The sequence below is a fragment of the Suillus subalutaceus genome (genome assembly GCF_016647625.1).
Source record: "Suillus subalutaceus strain FC151 chromosome Unknown DFJ58scaffold_65, whole genome shotgun sequence".
Classification (NCBI taxonomy): Eukaryota; Fungi; Basidiomycota; class Agaricomycetes; order Boletales; family Suillaceae; genus Suillus; species Suillus subalutaceus.
The window spans coordinates 75,283-90,207 of NW_024540314.1; the positions used below are offsets into that span (position 1 = coordinate 75,283).

At 50.1% G+C, this 14,925-nt stretch overlaps 4 protein-coding genes across 4 annotated transcripts; 2 read left to right on the forward strand and 2 right to left on the reverse strand.

Moving 5' to 3' along the window:
- Positions 1 to 4,881: 4,881 nt before the first annotated feature.
- DFJ58DRAFT_746276 (uncharacterized protein) lies at positions 4,882 to 7,052 on the reverse strand (the record flags this gene model as incomplete). Its single annotated transcript, XM_041387452.1, has 11 exons — positions 6,899 to 7,052; positions 6,579 to 6,702; positions 6,457 to 6,528; positions 6,323 to 6,406; positions 6,191 to 6,268; positions 6,058 to 6,137; positions 5,899 to 5,999; positions 5,805 to 5,854; positions 5,551 to 5,746; positions 5,363 to 5,497; positions 4,882 to 5,312 (listed from the first exon to the last, which is right to left on the reverse strand). The coding sequence occupies exons 1-11, from the start codon at positions 6,919 to 6,921 to the stop codon at positions 4,882 to 4,884; spliced, it is 1,374 nt and encodes a 457-aa protein (XP_041243051.1). The 5' UTR covers positions 6,922 to 7,052.
- Positions 7,053 to 8,519: 1,467 nt separating this feature from the next.
- Positions 8,520 to 11,958, forward strand: DFJ58DRAFT_792440 (glycoside hydrolase family 31 protein). Its single transcript, XM_041390354.1, has 9 exons — positions 8,520 to 9,303; positions 9,357 to 9,689; positions 9,751 to 9,986; positions 10,055 to 10,324; positions 10,384 to 10,485; positions 10,546 to 10,636; positions 10,807 to 11,050; positions 11,106 to 11,247; positions 11,305 to 11,958. The coding sequence occupies exons 1-9, from the start codon at positions 8,607 to 8,609 to the stop codon at positions 11,878 to 11,880; spliced, it is 2,691 nt and encodes an 896-aa protein (XP_041243052.1). The 5' UTR covers positions 8,520 to 8,606; the 3' UTR covers positions 11,881 to 11,958.
- A 730-nt stretch (positions 11,959 to 12,688) lies between these two features.
- Positions 12,689 to 13,240, forward strand: DFJ58DRAFT_728894 (uncharacterized protein; the record flags this gene model as incomplete). The annotated part of the gene is made up of 5 exons (XM_041385662.1): positions 12,689 to 12,721; positions 12,775 to 12,870; positions 12,926 to 12,954; positions 13,006 to 13,044; positions 13,096 to 13,240. 5 exons carry the CDS (start codon positions 12,689 to 12,691, stop codon positions 13,238 to 13,240), a joined length of 342 nt encoding a protein of 113 aa, XP_041243053.1.
- A 291-nt stretch (positions 13,241 to 13,531) lies between these two features.
- DFJ58DRAFT_423757 (uncharacterized protein) lies at positions 13,532 to 13,957 on the reverse strand. Its single transcript, XM_041380330.1, has one exon. It carries the CDS (start codon positions 13,865 to 13,867, stop codon positions 13,625 to 13,627), a length of 243 nt encoding a protein of 80 aa, XP_041243054.1. The 5' UTR covers positions 13,868 to 13,957; the 3' UTR covers positions 13,532 to 13,624.
- Positions 13,958 to 14,925: the final 968 nt, after the last annotated feature.

The following is a 14,925-nucleotide window of genomic DNA, read 5'->3' on the forward strand; positions in this document are numbered from 1 at the left end:
AACGAAAATCAACGATTAATCAACGTCGACCTTAATCGTCTCAATACCCCTTCGCCATAACCGACAATCGTGGTACAAAGAGCCCAGCTGTCAGATATAGATATGTTATTCAGTTTCTTGTGGACTCCTACTGCTGATCTTCTTCGCAGATCTCGACTTTCATCTGCTCCTCCCTGACGTCTGGCCAAAATGAATGACACCTCGACAAACCCACGACGCCATCCACGATCCTACTATGGTTGATACCAGCTTCTGGTGGATAACTCCCCCTGCACTTCTGAATAACCTGGAAAGGCTACATGATCAAATTTAGAGCTCGATCTCCCCATCAGTAGCAAGTAGCACTGACGAATAAGAAGTACCTGCTATCTTCTCGTACCCAGAAGGATAATGATGAGTTTTGTATGCCCGCCATAGAAGTTTTACTCAATCCGGCGATTGGCACGTCTGTGCAGAGACGTACATTTATAAATATGAATCTTGATAGCTTGTGACTCCCAAGCTGATCTCTTCTGACATGAACCGTACAGCCTCGATATCGTCAAGCATGCAGGCAACGGTTGTCGGATACGCCAGCGTAAACAATGGAATTTCCAGGCTGTTGATTTTATTCCCAACCTCCTTGTAGACACGCCTGTAAACGAGTCCCTGCAGGAACGATCAGAACTTCAAGCCAACGACAACTCACTACTGCTAGTCGTCGTGCCAGCCTTGCGGAATGTGCAAAGAGCTATCGCAGAGGTATCCTCATTCTGTCATGATATCAGCTTGCAGCACGCTGGAGTTCCTTCGCTGTGGATGATCTTGTCAAATTTCAGATGTCAGAATGAGTCGATCAGCACGTTTTTCTGTCTCTGTGCAAGCTGGTAGCCACTGAATCACATACTCTTCAAATGAAAGACTACGGCTGTCATGAGAACTTCGATTTTGAAGTAATCATCTCGGCGCTGACGGTGATGATATCTCAAAACAGGAACATCGAAGCGCCTGAGACACCTACTCAACATCTGCATGAATCTTTATGGGCGCAACCATGTCTCTGAGGAGTTTTCGGTACTTACGCGCACAAATCAGCAGCAGCATTTGAGTTTCACCCAGTCTACTATTCAGCAGGTCATTCAGTCGGACAAATATAAATTCAAACTCGGCACTAGGTATAAAATTGCCAGGGAATCAAAGAATCAAAATGTATACTCGATATTGCAGCAATAAATTGATCGTTACACAGAACTAGAAGGATTGATGTTAGCAACTACGAGGACGGACGGCAAAGACTAAGAACTCACGCATCTCGGCAACTCGACCAGCGTGTCCATGTGCCATGCGGCTCAAATCAATCTCAGGACCTCCTCTCGGAATCACCATTGCAGTGCCAGGAGAATAAAACGGGTATCGGGAAGCTGGAGGTACCCAGAAAAGGAGCCGATGATTGGGTCCCATCATCCATCCATCAATTTGCAGCAAGAAAGGGGTTGAATTAGAATTATGATGAGAGGTGGGTGCAAGCAAGTCAGCGGGGTCGGGCAGGGCGTGTTCCAGGCTGGATGAGAAGCAAATGAGGTGATTGTTTATAAGTGTTGGTTGGCATGATACGGTTGTCTTGGGGTGGAGGTGTGGTGCTTCGATGCAGCGAATATGCGGAAGAATCTGGCTCTCTGGACTCGGGAGATGGTTGCACTTTCACTGCACTCCACAGACAGACAGTATTATCGTCCGAACCAGACATGATGCGAGTACTATCCGGGGAGAATACCACTGAGCGAACACCGTCGGTGTGCCTCTGCAAGGGCTCACCCAATGGCTGTCCCGTCACTGCATCCCACAGCCGCACAGTTTTATCGGAAGAACCAGATGCGATGCAAGTACCATCTGGTGAGAACGAGACCGACAAAACTTGTTCAGTGTGCCCCTGCAAGGGCTCACCCAATGGCTGTCCCGTCGCTGCATCCCATAGCCGGACAGTCTTATCCTCCGAACCAGACGCGATGCGAGTACCATCCGGGGAGAACGAGACCGATAAAACCATTTCAGTGTGCCCCTGCATGGGCTCACCCAATGGCTGTCCCGTCACTGCATCCCACACCCGCACAGTCTCATCGGTAGAACCAGACGCGATGCGAGTGCCATCCGATGAGAACGAGACTGACCAAACCCCTCTAGTGTGCCCCTCTAAGGGCTCGCCCAATGGCTGTCCCGTCGCTATATCCCACACCCGCACAGTCTTATCGAAGGAACCGGACGCGATGCGAGTGCCATCCGGTGAGAATGAGACTGAGGTAACTGTTCCAATGTGCCCCTGCAAGGGCTCCCCTAAAGACTGTCCCGTCGCTGCATCCCACACCCGCACAGTATTATCGAAAGAACCAGACGCGATGCGGGTACCATCCGGTGAGAACGAAACTGATAAAACCCCGTCAGTGTGCCCCTCCAACGGTTTACCCAATGGCTGTCCTGTCACTGCATCCCACACCCTCACAGTCTTATCCTCCGAACCAGACGCGATGCGAGTACCATCCGGGGAGAACGAGACCGAACAAACCAGTCCGGTGTGCCCCTGCAAGGGCTCACCAAATGGTTGTCCCGTCGCTGCACCCCACACCCGCACAGTATTATCCAAAGAACCAGACGCAATGCGAGTACCATCCGGTGAGAACGAAACTGACAAAACCTCGTCAGTGTGCCCCTGCAAGGGCTCACCCAATGGCTGTCCTGTCGCTGTATCCCACAGCCGCAGAGTCTTATCGTAAGAACCAGACGCGATGCGAGTACCATCCGAGGAGAACGAGACCGACAAAATCCCTCGAGTGTGCCCCTGCAAGGGCTCACCCAATGGCTGTCCGGTCGCTGCGTCCCACAGCCGCACAGTCTTATCAAAAGAACCAGACGCGATACGAGTACCATCTGGTGAGAACGAGACCGACAAAACCTGTTCAGTGTGCCCCTGCAAGGGCTCACCCAAAGACTGTCCTGTCGCTATATCCCACAGCCGCATAGTCTTATCCAAAGACCCAGACACGATGCGAGTACCATCCGGTGAGAACGAAATTGAGGTAACTGTTCCAATGTGCCCCTGTAAGGGCTCGCCCAATGGCTGTCCTGTTGTTGCATCCCACAGCCGCACAGTGTTATCGAACGAACCAGACGCGATGCGAGTGCCATCTGGTGAGAATGAGACTGACCAAACCCCTTCAGCGTGCCCCAAGGGCTCACCCAATGGCTGTCCCGTCGCTGCATCCCACACCCGCACAGTCTTATCCTCCGAACCAGACGCGATGCGAGTACCATCCGATGAGAATGAGACTGACCAAACTCCGTCAGTGTGCCCCTGCAAGGGCTCTCCTAATGGCTGTCCCGTCGCTGCATCCCACACCCGCACAGTCTTATCCTCCGAACCAGACACGATGCGGGTCCCATCCGGTGAGAACGCGACTGAGCGAACCACTCCAGTGTGCCCACTGATTACGATCTGAACTACAGTCCAGTTCAAATTACGGCCGGACGCTAGACGAAGGTTGTTCGGAAACCTTGTAGTAAAATTGGTAGCCACGGTGGAGTTAATGGGTGAGAATGGCAGCGCTGATAGATACAGATGCGGTGTGCTGTGCAAAATCATGCCGCCAAACACTTGAATGAATCTCTGTACATCCATCGTGGTGGATCGCAGATCTTCGTGTCCAGAATGGCCCTGTATTTATTTATGAGCTGTTCGTCCGATACTGCCTCATAGCCATGTGCTCACCTTCAGCCACTTGGCAACGAGTGGAAGCACAGTAATTGCACCGCTGATTGCATTGAGAAGGCCGAGTGCTTCAATCCAGAACAACAGTCGCTCATCGTCGAAGAATGATCTAATCGTCTTTGCAAGCTCATCGTCGAAGTCCGTTTTTCGAACATGTGTAGCCCAATATCGACAGGAATAGGAGAGATGTGGGGGAATGGATGTTTTGATTCGTTGAGGCAGTCCAGTATCTTCATGATTAGGGAGGTATGATGACTTTAAATCACATATATTGAAGCGAAGGCTATGTTCCATCACTCGAAGTGACGCCAACGCTAAGTCGTGGTGTTGCGTCTTCGTCACCCTCGACGAAAAAGTCTCCGCTGGATAATTTGTCTGTGAGGAACTCTTGGAAGGATGCGTGAAGGGGTCTGACGGGGATGCCGGGTCCGTTGTGCCACTGAGGAGAGATCCCATATGTTGTACGATGTCCACTTTGTAATGTTTGCTGTGGTTTGGAAAACAGTCCCGCATGGCGTCGAGAGACTCGAACGGGAGGGGTTCAGCCGTGCTGAGTATTTGTCCCATCACGGAACGAAACTCATCTAGTGCTTCCTGGTACTCGACATCGCCATACCGATGTCGTGGCCAGATTTCTGCCAAAATAAGCCGATACATATCATACAGCTGTTTGTCCATTTCCCAGGATCGCGGTTCACGACAGTTTCAAAGCGAGACCTTGGGTTTACGCCGGGGAGGTCTTCCTTGATGTATTCGCATGCAAGACGCGCCCACTCGAAAAGTCCATCGGCTTTCGCAGCAAGGTTTGCACATTCTTTGTCCTCAAAACGCGACAGACCTTGTAGCTTGTCAGATACAAAGCGCAGATGTCGCGCTCCGCCACTGCTGTTGGAATCTCGTCCATGGATAACCGTAGAGTATGCTGAACACCGTGAAATGCATCTTCGATGTCATGAAGTGGACGAGAGGGTAACGAGAATCCGAAAGTTGGATGGAAGTTCTGTGATTTTGGGAAAACTTTTGTTCTGGAGTTTACCGGTAAGTATGCGGAGAAGATCCCGTCGCGTCTCCACCCCGCCGCTCTCGTCCAGCGCCTCGATCACGATCAAGACAGGTCCCACACTAGGACCTAGAGAATTTCTTCAGTGGTTCCATGAAAAGCTTTCTCCCACTGCTGGAAAATATCCCTGGAGTTCTTGAGCGACGTGGAATTCTTGACTGCAATCCGCCAGTGATCGTCTCATCTCTGGATCACGATCCGCTAGGTCACGAGCGATGGTGGAGAAAACTTTTTCGTGGTGTTTCTCGGCTTCTTGGGCCTTGTCGAAGCAGAAACAGGAACCGAGCACTCCCATGTCATTGAACCACTTGGCAATCGTGTGAGCGATGGCTGATTTGCCCGTGCCTGCAGGGCCAGATAGCCACAGCACACGTTCAGCAGCATCTCCACTGCCATTGATCCAATCCGTAATCTGGGAGAGAATCTCCGTGCGCGTCCCTGGTAGGCACTGTTTCATAGTATTTAGCCCTACGCCCTTTGCATAAGCGATATCCCCGAGATCCAGGGTATCGCCTGAAACGGTGTGAGTGAATGTATAGACAGGAGCGTGTCAGAATTCTTACCCGAACGTTGAACGAAGACGGCCACGTCTCGATCAACCTGGTCCCGGAATTGTTGCATGAGTTCGTCCAGAATGTTGCTGTACTGATTAATGATGGCATCAGTTTCCGAGAGAACAGTTTTCCCAAGTCTCTTCCCTATGATAATAGTATAAGATTCATGTACGAAGTGCGATAGCTCGGTGACTCACAAAAGCTCTTCGTCTCAGAGTAGTCCCTGATGAAACGGGCGCACTCAAGAGTCTGCTGAACGATCTTTCCAACAATCTCGCACAGCGATTCAATTTTGCCAAGATTGTCATCTTGGGTCATGAAGCGGTAAACTTCAGCCAATTTCTTGAGAAGACTATTGATTGATTGGTCACGCTCTGCTTGAGCGATGATAGTCTACATGGAATTATGGCTTCTGAACAGGAGACAGAACTTCGGGAGACACTGAACGTACCTTGGATGCAGCAGAGAGCACACCAGCGCCATTTTTGCGTACGGATGTACCTATACAACTTGATTAGTCCGCTTCCTATCAACAAGAATGACACATACATCCGTAATCTTCTCAAGGACAGCATCGATAATCTTTAGAGGTTGGAGATATGTCGTCTCGAAATCATCCATAGCAGCGAGACCTGCTGAGGCATTGCTGGCAGCGGACGCCACAGAAGTCGCATGTCCTCCGAGTAGCCTCATGCTTTTCGTACCCCTCACGGGCACCCTGAAGTTCAGCATCAACTAATTGGAGATCAGGACCTTCCTCCACGCCAGAAGGGGCAGCCCGAACCTGCGCGAACGCCGAAATTTAGAGAAGGAAAAACAATCAACAGATGAAAATACCTGTAAAGCAGGTATTCCGGACAACCCTTGATTCACGGAGTCACAGGGAATCTCAGATGTGGTGGTATGCGACGCGTCCTAGGCGCCTCTAAGATAACTGAAGGACCGGGGATAACGAGTTTAAGCACTTACCTCGACTTCTTGGTTCGATGAAGCGCCTTCAAGTTCGACGTTCTGGGCCACAGTGGTGCGGTTGCGTGTTTGCTTGAAGGGTTTCTGCATGATCTCAGCTGTATTCAGGACAATCAGCATTCGTGTCTACGCACAGGAAGTTTTTTCGTTATGCCATTTTTCAATTTCCGCAGGGACTGACCAACTCCTCTAAGAGGTTTGGCGCTCTGGGCGAAAAATATATGAGGGCTGCGATGGATTACAAGAGACCACGTACCCAGCTTTCACGAACATTTGCTTGGCTGGATCTGGAGGCTCCTGAAGGAGGATCGGGCCTATGGTTTTCACTCATTGCGAGTAGTCGTAGATTTGGATTGGTGTGAGAGAAATGGTGAGATACACTGTGAGAAGGGAATGGGCGTCTCATCTTTTGCAACTGTCCTTCGAAGCATAGCCAACACGTTAACTTGTTACTTGAGGCGCTAATCATTCAGCCGCGCAATTCCCGCCAGTTTATAGCGGCGGGCGCATCACAGTGCACGATAACGATGAAGCATCGAGAGAACCCGGTCTACTCCAGATTTGAATTGTACTTACATCAGTGCCTTAGATATTAACATCGTCAAAGTTGGCCCGGAGCCTGCATTCTTATGTGGTGGCGTTTAAAGTCCCATTCCAGCTGTTCTAACTTCAAGCATACAAGGAGACCGGTGCATTGGATGAAACGATGGTGCCGATATTGACAAGGCGGTTCCGCCGCAAGTACTGTCATAATATGATATAATAGTAGAACTGCGAGACTGCCAGTGCCAGTGGACGTGACTCGGACTCGTGTGACCGACTCCGAGTCGGAAGTGACATCCATCCATCAAGGCATCACGTGGAAATCATTGCCACTGTACGTTGTGCATATTCTGCACGACAAAGTTGAGACATAAGCTCTTGTAGGCGTACTCTTGCAAGATCTTATGTCTCGACTTTGTCTTACAATACCGTAACATTTTCTTGCGTCAGTCTCTATATTCATGATTGAGACTCGAGTAGTTCACATTCAACGTGCCGCGGAATCGTTGGTACAAAATGAATTTATCGATATGATATCAGGCCTGAGCACGCCTCACCACTGGCAAGCGTCTGACTCATCATTTAGTATTCACCCCGGCCAGAGACTAGTGGAGATACACCAGTAGCTTCAGATGCTCAAAAGTGTGTCATACAAACTTTGTTATCGCTGCCCTTGCTAACAGACATCGAAGTTTCATGACGTAGATGATAACCACCGCGTTGTTAAGTTGCCACTTAGCCGCCCTTTGACTGGATAATGGTTAATTTGCATGCACTATGGAAAAGGGAAAACTATTGTGGTTTGTGGCCTCAGTGGCTAGTCGGCACATGCACAGGTCAATGCTTGTGGACGGAAGACATGGGCAGTATAAATGTGCAGAATGTCGTTATACTCCTCACTGCTAACCCGTCTGCAATTCAATGGTGAGCAGTAATCTTCCCCAGTGTTCTCTCCGCTGACCGATCGTTCAGCCTAAACTCTACCAGCACCTTCGTACATGAGCCTGCACTTTGGCCTCTTTGAGGACGATTGCGTCGAGTCAGATGCCACCAATAGTTTTGCCGACCCAGAAGATGAGCACACGCTCACTGCTTTTGGTGAACTCTCCCTCAGCCAAGAAGAAATGCTTGGATTCGCCTCCAAATGACATTCGTCACCGTAATCGATTGCGCTTGAAGAAGAGACGTAAGAGTGCCCAGTACAGTCCGCAGGTGCGCATTGGGTTTATTATATGGTTAGTTGCACTCTTATTGACCGCTTCACGATAGATTCCGGGTGGAAAATTCTGGGATCCATTGACGTCTTCACTAGTTTCGACTCCTCTAACACCTGCCGAGTTTTTCAATGGATTTAGACACTCCGTGCGACGTGCTTTTCAGCTTGCACAAGCAGAAGCTGCCAAGGCTGAAGCCCGACCTCGTGCAGCTGAATCAGGAGAGTCAACCTCCAGTAACTCGAGTGCTTCCTACGATTACGAATCGGGGCAGTCGGTCATCGTAAAGGATATGCCTGAATTGGTCAAGGAATGGAAGAAACTGACTCAGAGACCTGCAATTCCGAAATGGGATGTCGATGATTGAGTCGCGTTCACCCTTAATGTAATCGTATATATGCTGTATATCAATAGACACCTTGTACAATCCGAGTGTGTGTCATTCTTACATAATCGACAGACCTTCTCCTCCTCACACGTCTCCACACTGCTTGAAGCCATACCACTCATTCATCACGACCAAGAAAATGCGGTCCCTAAGGACCCTCCTACTCCTACTCATCCTCCCAACAGCCTTCGCCTTCAAACAGTCCGACTTCAAAACATGTTCCCAGTCTGGTTTCTGTCGCAGAGGACGCGCCCTTGCAGCACGCGCACAAGAATCCCCATCATCATGGCACTCCCCATACTCAATCGAACCCCCAGAATTTCTTTTACTTAACCCTCGTCAAGCAGTGTTCACCACAAGCGTTCACTCGTCCATCCATCCCAACGTCAAATTCGTGTTTGATGTTATTATACACGAGGACGGCATTGTGCGCGTGCGAATGGACGAAGAGAACGGACTGAGGAAACGATATAACGAGGCTGCTCAGTGGGCGCTTATTGGAGAACCTTTGTTGAGTGAGGATGTTATCTGGACGATCAAGGGGGGCAAAGCCAAGGCTGTTTATGGACCGAAGAAGGATATGGAGCTCGTCGTCGACTTTAACCCTCTCAAGATCACGCTTTTCCGGGGTGGCAAGGAACAGGTTGTATTGAACGGGCGCGGCTTACTGCACATGGAGCATTTCAGAACCAAGGAGGACTCTAAACTAACTGAACATATCGAAGGCGAGGGACAATCCGTCCTCCAAGTCAACCCTGCAGCATGGTTCGAAGGTGACTCCCAAGACGCCTTCTGGGAAGAAACATTCTCCACATGGACAGACACAAAACCCAAAGGTACGTCCCACACTCGTCATTAACACTGAGACTACAACCCCCAACGTCCACAGGCCCCGAATCCCTCTCCCTCGACATAACCTTCCCCAACCATGCCCACGTCTACGGAATTCCCCAACACGCCACGAACCTCTCTCTCCCAAGCACAACAGGCCCCACCGCAAAATACACAGACCCCTTCCGCCTCTACAACGCAGACGTCTTTGAATACCTCTCAGACTCGCCGACTTCTCTCTACGGCTCGATCCCACTTATGCATGCGCATTCTGCAACGTCGACAGTCGCTGTTTTCAATGTGCTTGCATCTGAAACATGGATAGATATCGCTCATATGGAAAAAGGCGGCGTAGAAAACGCACTGGATATCCGAATCCGGGATCCTAGACGTATTCCTACTCCCAGGCCCGACACCCACTGACGTCTTCACGCAATACGCACACCTAACAGGAACAGCGCCCCTCCCAGCCCACTGGTCACTCGGCTATCACCAGTGTCGCTGGAACTACGTCAGTTCAGATGACGTGCGCGGTGTGCAGAATAGGTTTGACGAGGAGGATTTCCCGGTGGATGTGTTTTGGTTGGATATCGAGTATGCGGAGGATCACAAGTATTTTATGTGGAATAAGAAGACGTTCCCGGATCCGGTGGAGATGACGAAGGACGTGGAGGCTGTTGAGCGGAAGGTCTGTTCTGTTTTGTTCATCCTTTCATTTTATTTCATTCTTCTCGCGCTCACGCATATACTCCCCAGATGGTAGTCATCGTCGACCCGCACTTAAAACGCTCAAACGACTACCCAGTATACAAACGCGCATCCGAACTAGGAGTCCTCGTTAAACCCAAGAGCGGCGAGGGCGAGTACGAAGGATGGTGTTGGCCCGGCTCCAGCTCATGGATCGACTTTTTCCATCCTGGTTCATGGGACTTTTGGGTGTCGCTGTTCAAGACGGAGACTATCGATGGTCAGTGGAGTTGGACGGAGAGTACTAATAATATCGGTATTTGGAACGATATGAACGAGGTACGCTCTCTTCGATGTTGGAGTAACTTGTTTATTCATTGTTGAAAACGAAATGCTAGCCGTCAGTGTTTAACGGACCGGAAATCACGATGCCGAAAGACAACGTTCATTACGGCGGTTGGGAGCATAGAGACGTGCATAACATCAACGGAATGCTCTTCGTACGTCCCTCATTCCTTTTTCCGAGTCTGTCCGTCAAGCTTACGATAATAATCCTGCAGGCAAACCACACATTCCAAGCAGCAGAAGCCCGTACAGATCCCCCACGACGCCCATTCGTCCTCACCCGCGCCTTCTACGCCGGTTCTCAGCGTTTCGGGGGCGATGTGGACGGGCGATAATCTTGGTACGTGGGAGCATATGGCTGTAGGAATTAAGATGGTGCTTGCGAATGGAGTTGGGGGGGATGGCTTTTGCTGGGGGTAAGTCCTTCCTCCTTTCCTTCTCCTTCCTCTCATTTTTAACCATTCACTTGCTCACAGCCGACGTTGGCGGCTTCTTCGGAAACCCCGAACCAGAAATGTTAGTGCGCTGGTACGTAGTGGGCGCATTCTCACCCTTCTTCCGCGCACATGCGCATATCGACACGAAGCGCCGAGAACCGTACCTTCTTGAGGAGCCGTACAAGAGTTTATTGAGGGATATTTTGAGGTTGAGATATTCGATGCTTCCTGTGTGGTATACTGCGTTTAGGGAGACGAGTGAGAGCGGGGTTCCTATCCTCCGGTGCGTTTTTCTTCCTCCATTGGACGATGTGATTGATGTGTGCGTGAACGCACAGGCCTCAGTATATGATGTTCCCTGGGGACGAAGCTGGGTTTGGGATCGATGATCAGTATTATATCGGGTCGTCGGGATTACTTGTTAAGCCTGTGACGCAGAAGGGGCTGAAGGAGGTTTCCGTGTATATTGCCGAGGATCAGGTTCGTTCCTTTCATTTCTCCACACACCCTGACGCTTACACATACCCAACTACCTAGGTCTACTACGACTACTTCACCAACCTCGCCCACCGCCCCAAAAACCGACATATCACCCTCCCCGCAAACCTTGACCAAATCCCCCTCCTCATTCGCGGAGGCTCCATCGTCCCCACACGCGAACGCCCGCGTCGTTCCTCGCCGCTGATGAAATACGACCCATTCACCCTCCGCGTCGCGCTTGATACTTCCGGGAATGCGCACGGGGAGGTGTATCTTGATGACGGAGAGACGTACGGGTATGGAAGGGGGGATGTTGTCTGGCGTAAGTTCGGTGCGGAGAGCACGAAAGGAAAGGGGAGAGGAGTTGGGACGGTGCGCATCTCGTCCGCTGATCTTGCCGCAAAAACACAAGTGGGTGCGTACGACCCCAAGAACGAATTCGCGCGCAGTGTGGGTGATGTGAGAGTGGAGAAGATGGTTGTTCTTGGACTTGGGAAGAAGCCTTTGAGCGTCGTTTTGGATGGCGGGAGGGAGCTTGAGTGGGAGTTTGCCTCGGAGGGTGGAGTGTTGGTCGTTAAAGATCCTGCAGTGCGCGTGGTGGATGATTGGGCTATCATTGTGAAGTTGGAGTGAGATACCATGTTGATGATGTTTAGATCATTTGTGCTTTGCGTTGTGGATGTCCATTGCTTTCATGTTTTGATCTATCATCTTGTGCGCCACGGTGCGCGAACATGGTCGGTCGATCAAAAAGGGAAAACGATTTCCCAACGCCAAGTAGAGGTTTACCAGAGTAAGCAAACATGCAAGGTAAGAAGAAATATAAGTCAATGTCTGCTGAACAAAAATTGGGTAAGACGGCTCGACTGGGATAGATCCTTAAACGTGCGTAGTAGGTTCGTGTGCTAGATATGGTATACGAAAGGTGAGTCAAAAACCAATGTATCAGACACGTCACCTAAAATGGTAGACAAGCGGAATATACGATCCACACTCGAAAAGGATGGATACATTGCTCCGGAAGCGCCCGCGCTCGTATGATCCACCGAACGGATAGATGCTATCAGTATGTGACACCCGCTCGTTCACCTCATTAATTTATCGTTATGACAGCATAGACCGAGGAGTAAGGGAAGGGAAACATCATGAGGATATGTTATTAATTTAAAGGCCATCACGTGTTACGGCTCGATGATGGCTACAACATTAAATTGAGGCGAACAGGTCGATTCAATAGAGCCTAGGGTCTTTTCGTTGTGAATACCGTCACGGAGGGTGTTCGGACTTTGTCTGTGCAGAGTTTGGAGAAACTCGAAAGAACCGAGTAGGGTCCGACTGATAATAGGGTACCATGGACTCATAGGAACCTCAACTGCGGCCGTACACCTTTAAACACCTCAACCACCCTCAGGCTGGTGTATCTGTGATCTTATCACAAAATATGGATCACGACAACCTAGGAGCTACGCTCAGAGTATTCACCTTTCTAGTATTCATGCTAAAACACACTAACGGACACATTTTCAGGCGCAACGGCAGAATGCTACACCAGAACCAGGACAGGGGGACTATGAGATGCAAGCGCACCCTTCAAGTTCACCTTTGTCCGCTTTTGATGTAGAGGTGCGTCTATTTATTCTCGTGTTTCTCTCCGGTACAAGCCCGCATTTCAATCTAGGCCGGTGTCGCACATAACACTGAGGGAAGGTATGCAGTTGTTATGATTACTTGTACGCATGGCCACCATCTTCCTTGCAGACAAAGGCACACCGAGATTGCAGTAAGACATGAGAGAAGGTATGCTGCTGTTATGATTACCTATGCGCATGGCCGCTAACTTCCTTGCAGACAAAGGCACACCGAGATCACAGAAAGACTCGCCGAATGTGGAGAATTTTTTGCAAATTTTAGTCTGGTCATCGGGATCGTCTTTCTTGGCATCCTCGCAGTTTCTGGCATCAGTGTGGGTGTGTACTACGCCACTAAACCCTGATATTGATTACATACTACTATCATCTATCAAGTCGTGTATTACAGCCACGAGTTCATGGTACCCTGTTATCATTCGGATCTTTCTCGGTTCCTTCGAACGACTGAGCAAACAAAGTCCGGACACCCTCACGTCATTCACAATGAAAAGACCCCAGACTCTGTTCAACATCTTCGCTTCAAGGCAATGTTGCAGCCGCATCACCAGCTGAGCAGTACATAATCCTCAACTCTCCACTGCCCGCACGCCGGCTCCCGCCCTCCCCAACCACCCGCTACCGTCTTTTCTTCGTTAGCGTCTCTCCTTCCGAGTCGTTACTCCTGTCGATGACGTGGCACTTACACTTCGTTAGGATGTTGTATTATTTGTATTCTATCATGTAGCACATCAATGAATACGGTTATATGATGGATAGTCTTGTACAAGAGCGTGTGTCCAGCTACCGTTAAATAAAGCGCGCCTCGAGTTCTGGAGCAGGACAAGAGCGGCGGAAGTTACGGAAGAATGGAATTTGGTACGATGAAGTGCATATGAGATAAAATGGGGGAGTTTTACTTGTGAGTTAGAAGGGGTGTACTTCGGACGAGTAAAAAATGGATAATGAAGAGCACAGCCGCGAAGCCTGCTCATGGCCGTAAAATGAGTCAGAGTGTCTTGTTGTAGGTTGAGTAGACTGAGGTTTGGGTGGCGCCTAGGCTATCATCATCCACACAATGCGCTATCGACAGTACTGAACTGTGAGACGGGAACATCGGCGAAGTGGAGTGGAACGAGTGAGTCGTGAAATTCGCTAGTCACGAGTGCAGTGATATGATTGTGTATAGTATGCCGCGACCGCAGACACGGCTCCAGTACTCCTCTAATATCTGGTCGAAGGGCATTAACAAGCATGCAGGATGGCGTTGGCGTGAATGGTATGGTTATTCGAGGCGCTGGTTGCTGCAGTGCATCACCATGTGTGGTGTATGCACGGTAGGTATGAATGGAATCACGATCACGAGTGGCAATGCCCAGTGACGCGTGAATAGCAGTGCTCTGCGCCGCTCGGTCGTCAAAAGCGCGTCTTCTCAAGCTTTTCCCGTACTTCGAAGGTTTAGTATTGCGGCACTCCAAGTTCAGCAGTGGTGCATCCCCAGCGTAATGTGTCTATTTGACGTCGTCGTCGAATCACAGGTAATAGTATTCCCTGTCCATGTCAGTATTTGAGCTCTGTTAACACAAATGCTATCATAGCTGCGCATGTGCCGGCGCCGCTGGTGCGACAACTCCACCGAGTATCTGCTGATGTGCGCGTCGCCAGTGGTTCTACTAACATCCTCGCTGACGAACTAGCGAGTCCGTCTCTGACAGAGCAGGAGATACTGCACTTACTCGCAGAGGGCGAGGTGTCACCCAGTATGGCGATATTGGGGTGCTGGAGTCATGCGGAAGCTGTCGACGGATGTTTACAGCGAGTGCGTTGCGGGGCCATGCGAGCCCACATCACAGTCTGCTCGGAGAGTTGAATGTTGTGTGTGTGTATTACTAAACAAGTCTGCATTTGTTACAAACTGTTAATAAAGGAGAGCTAATGCACTAAAAATGCAAGACGTTAACATGTCGAAGAGGCGGTGACGAGGAGAAGATCGAACCGACGAAACCGGAGTTAAAAATGGGGGGAGTTAGCATACGGGGGAATGAGGATATGA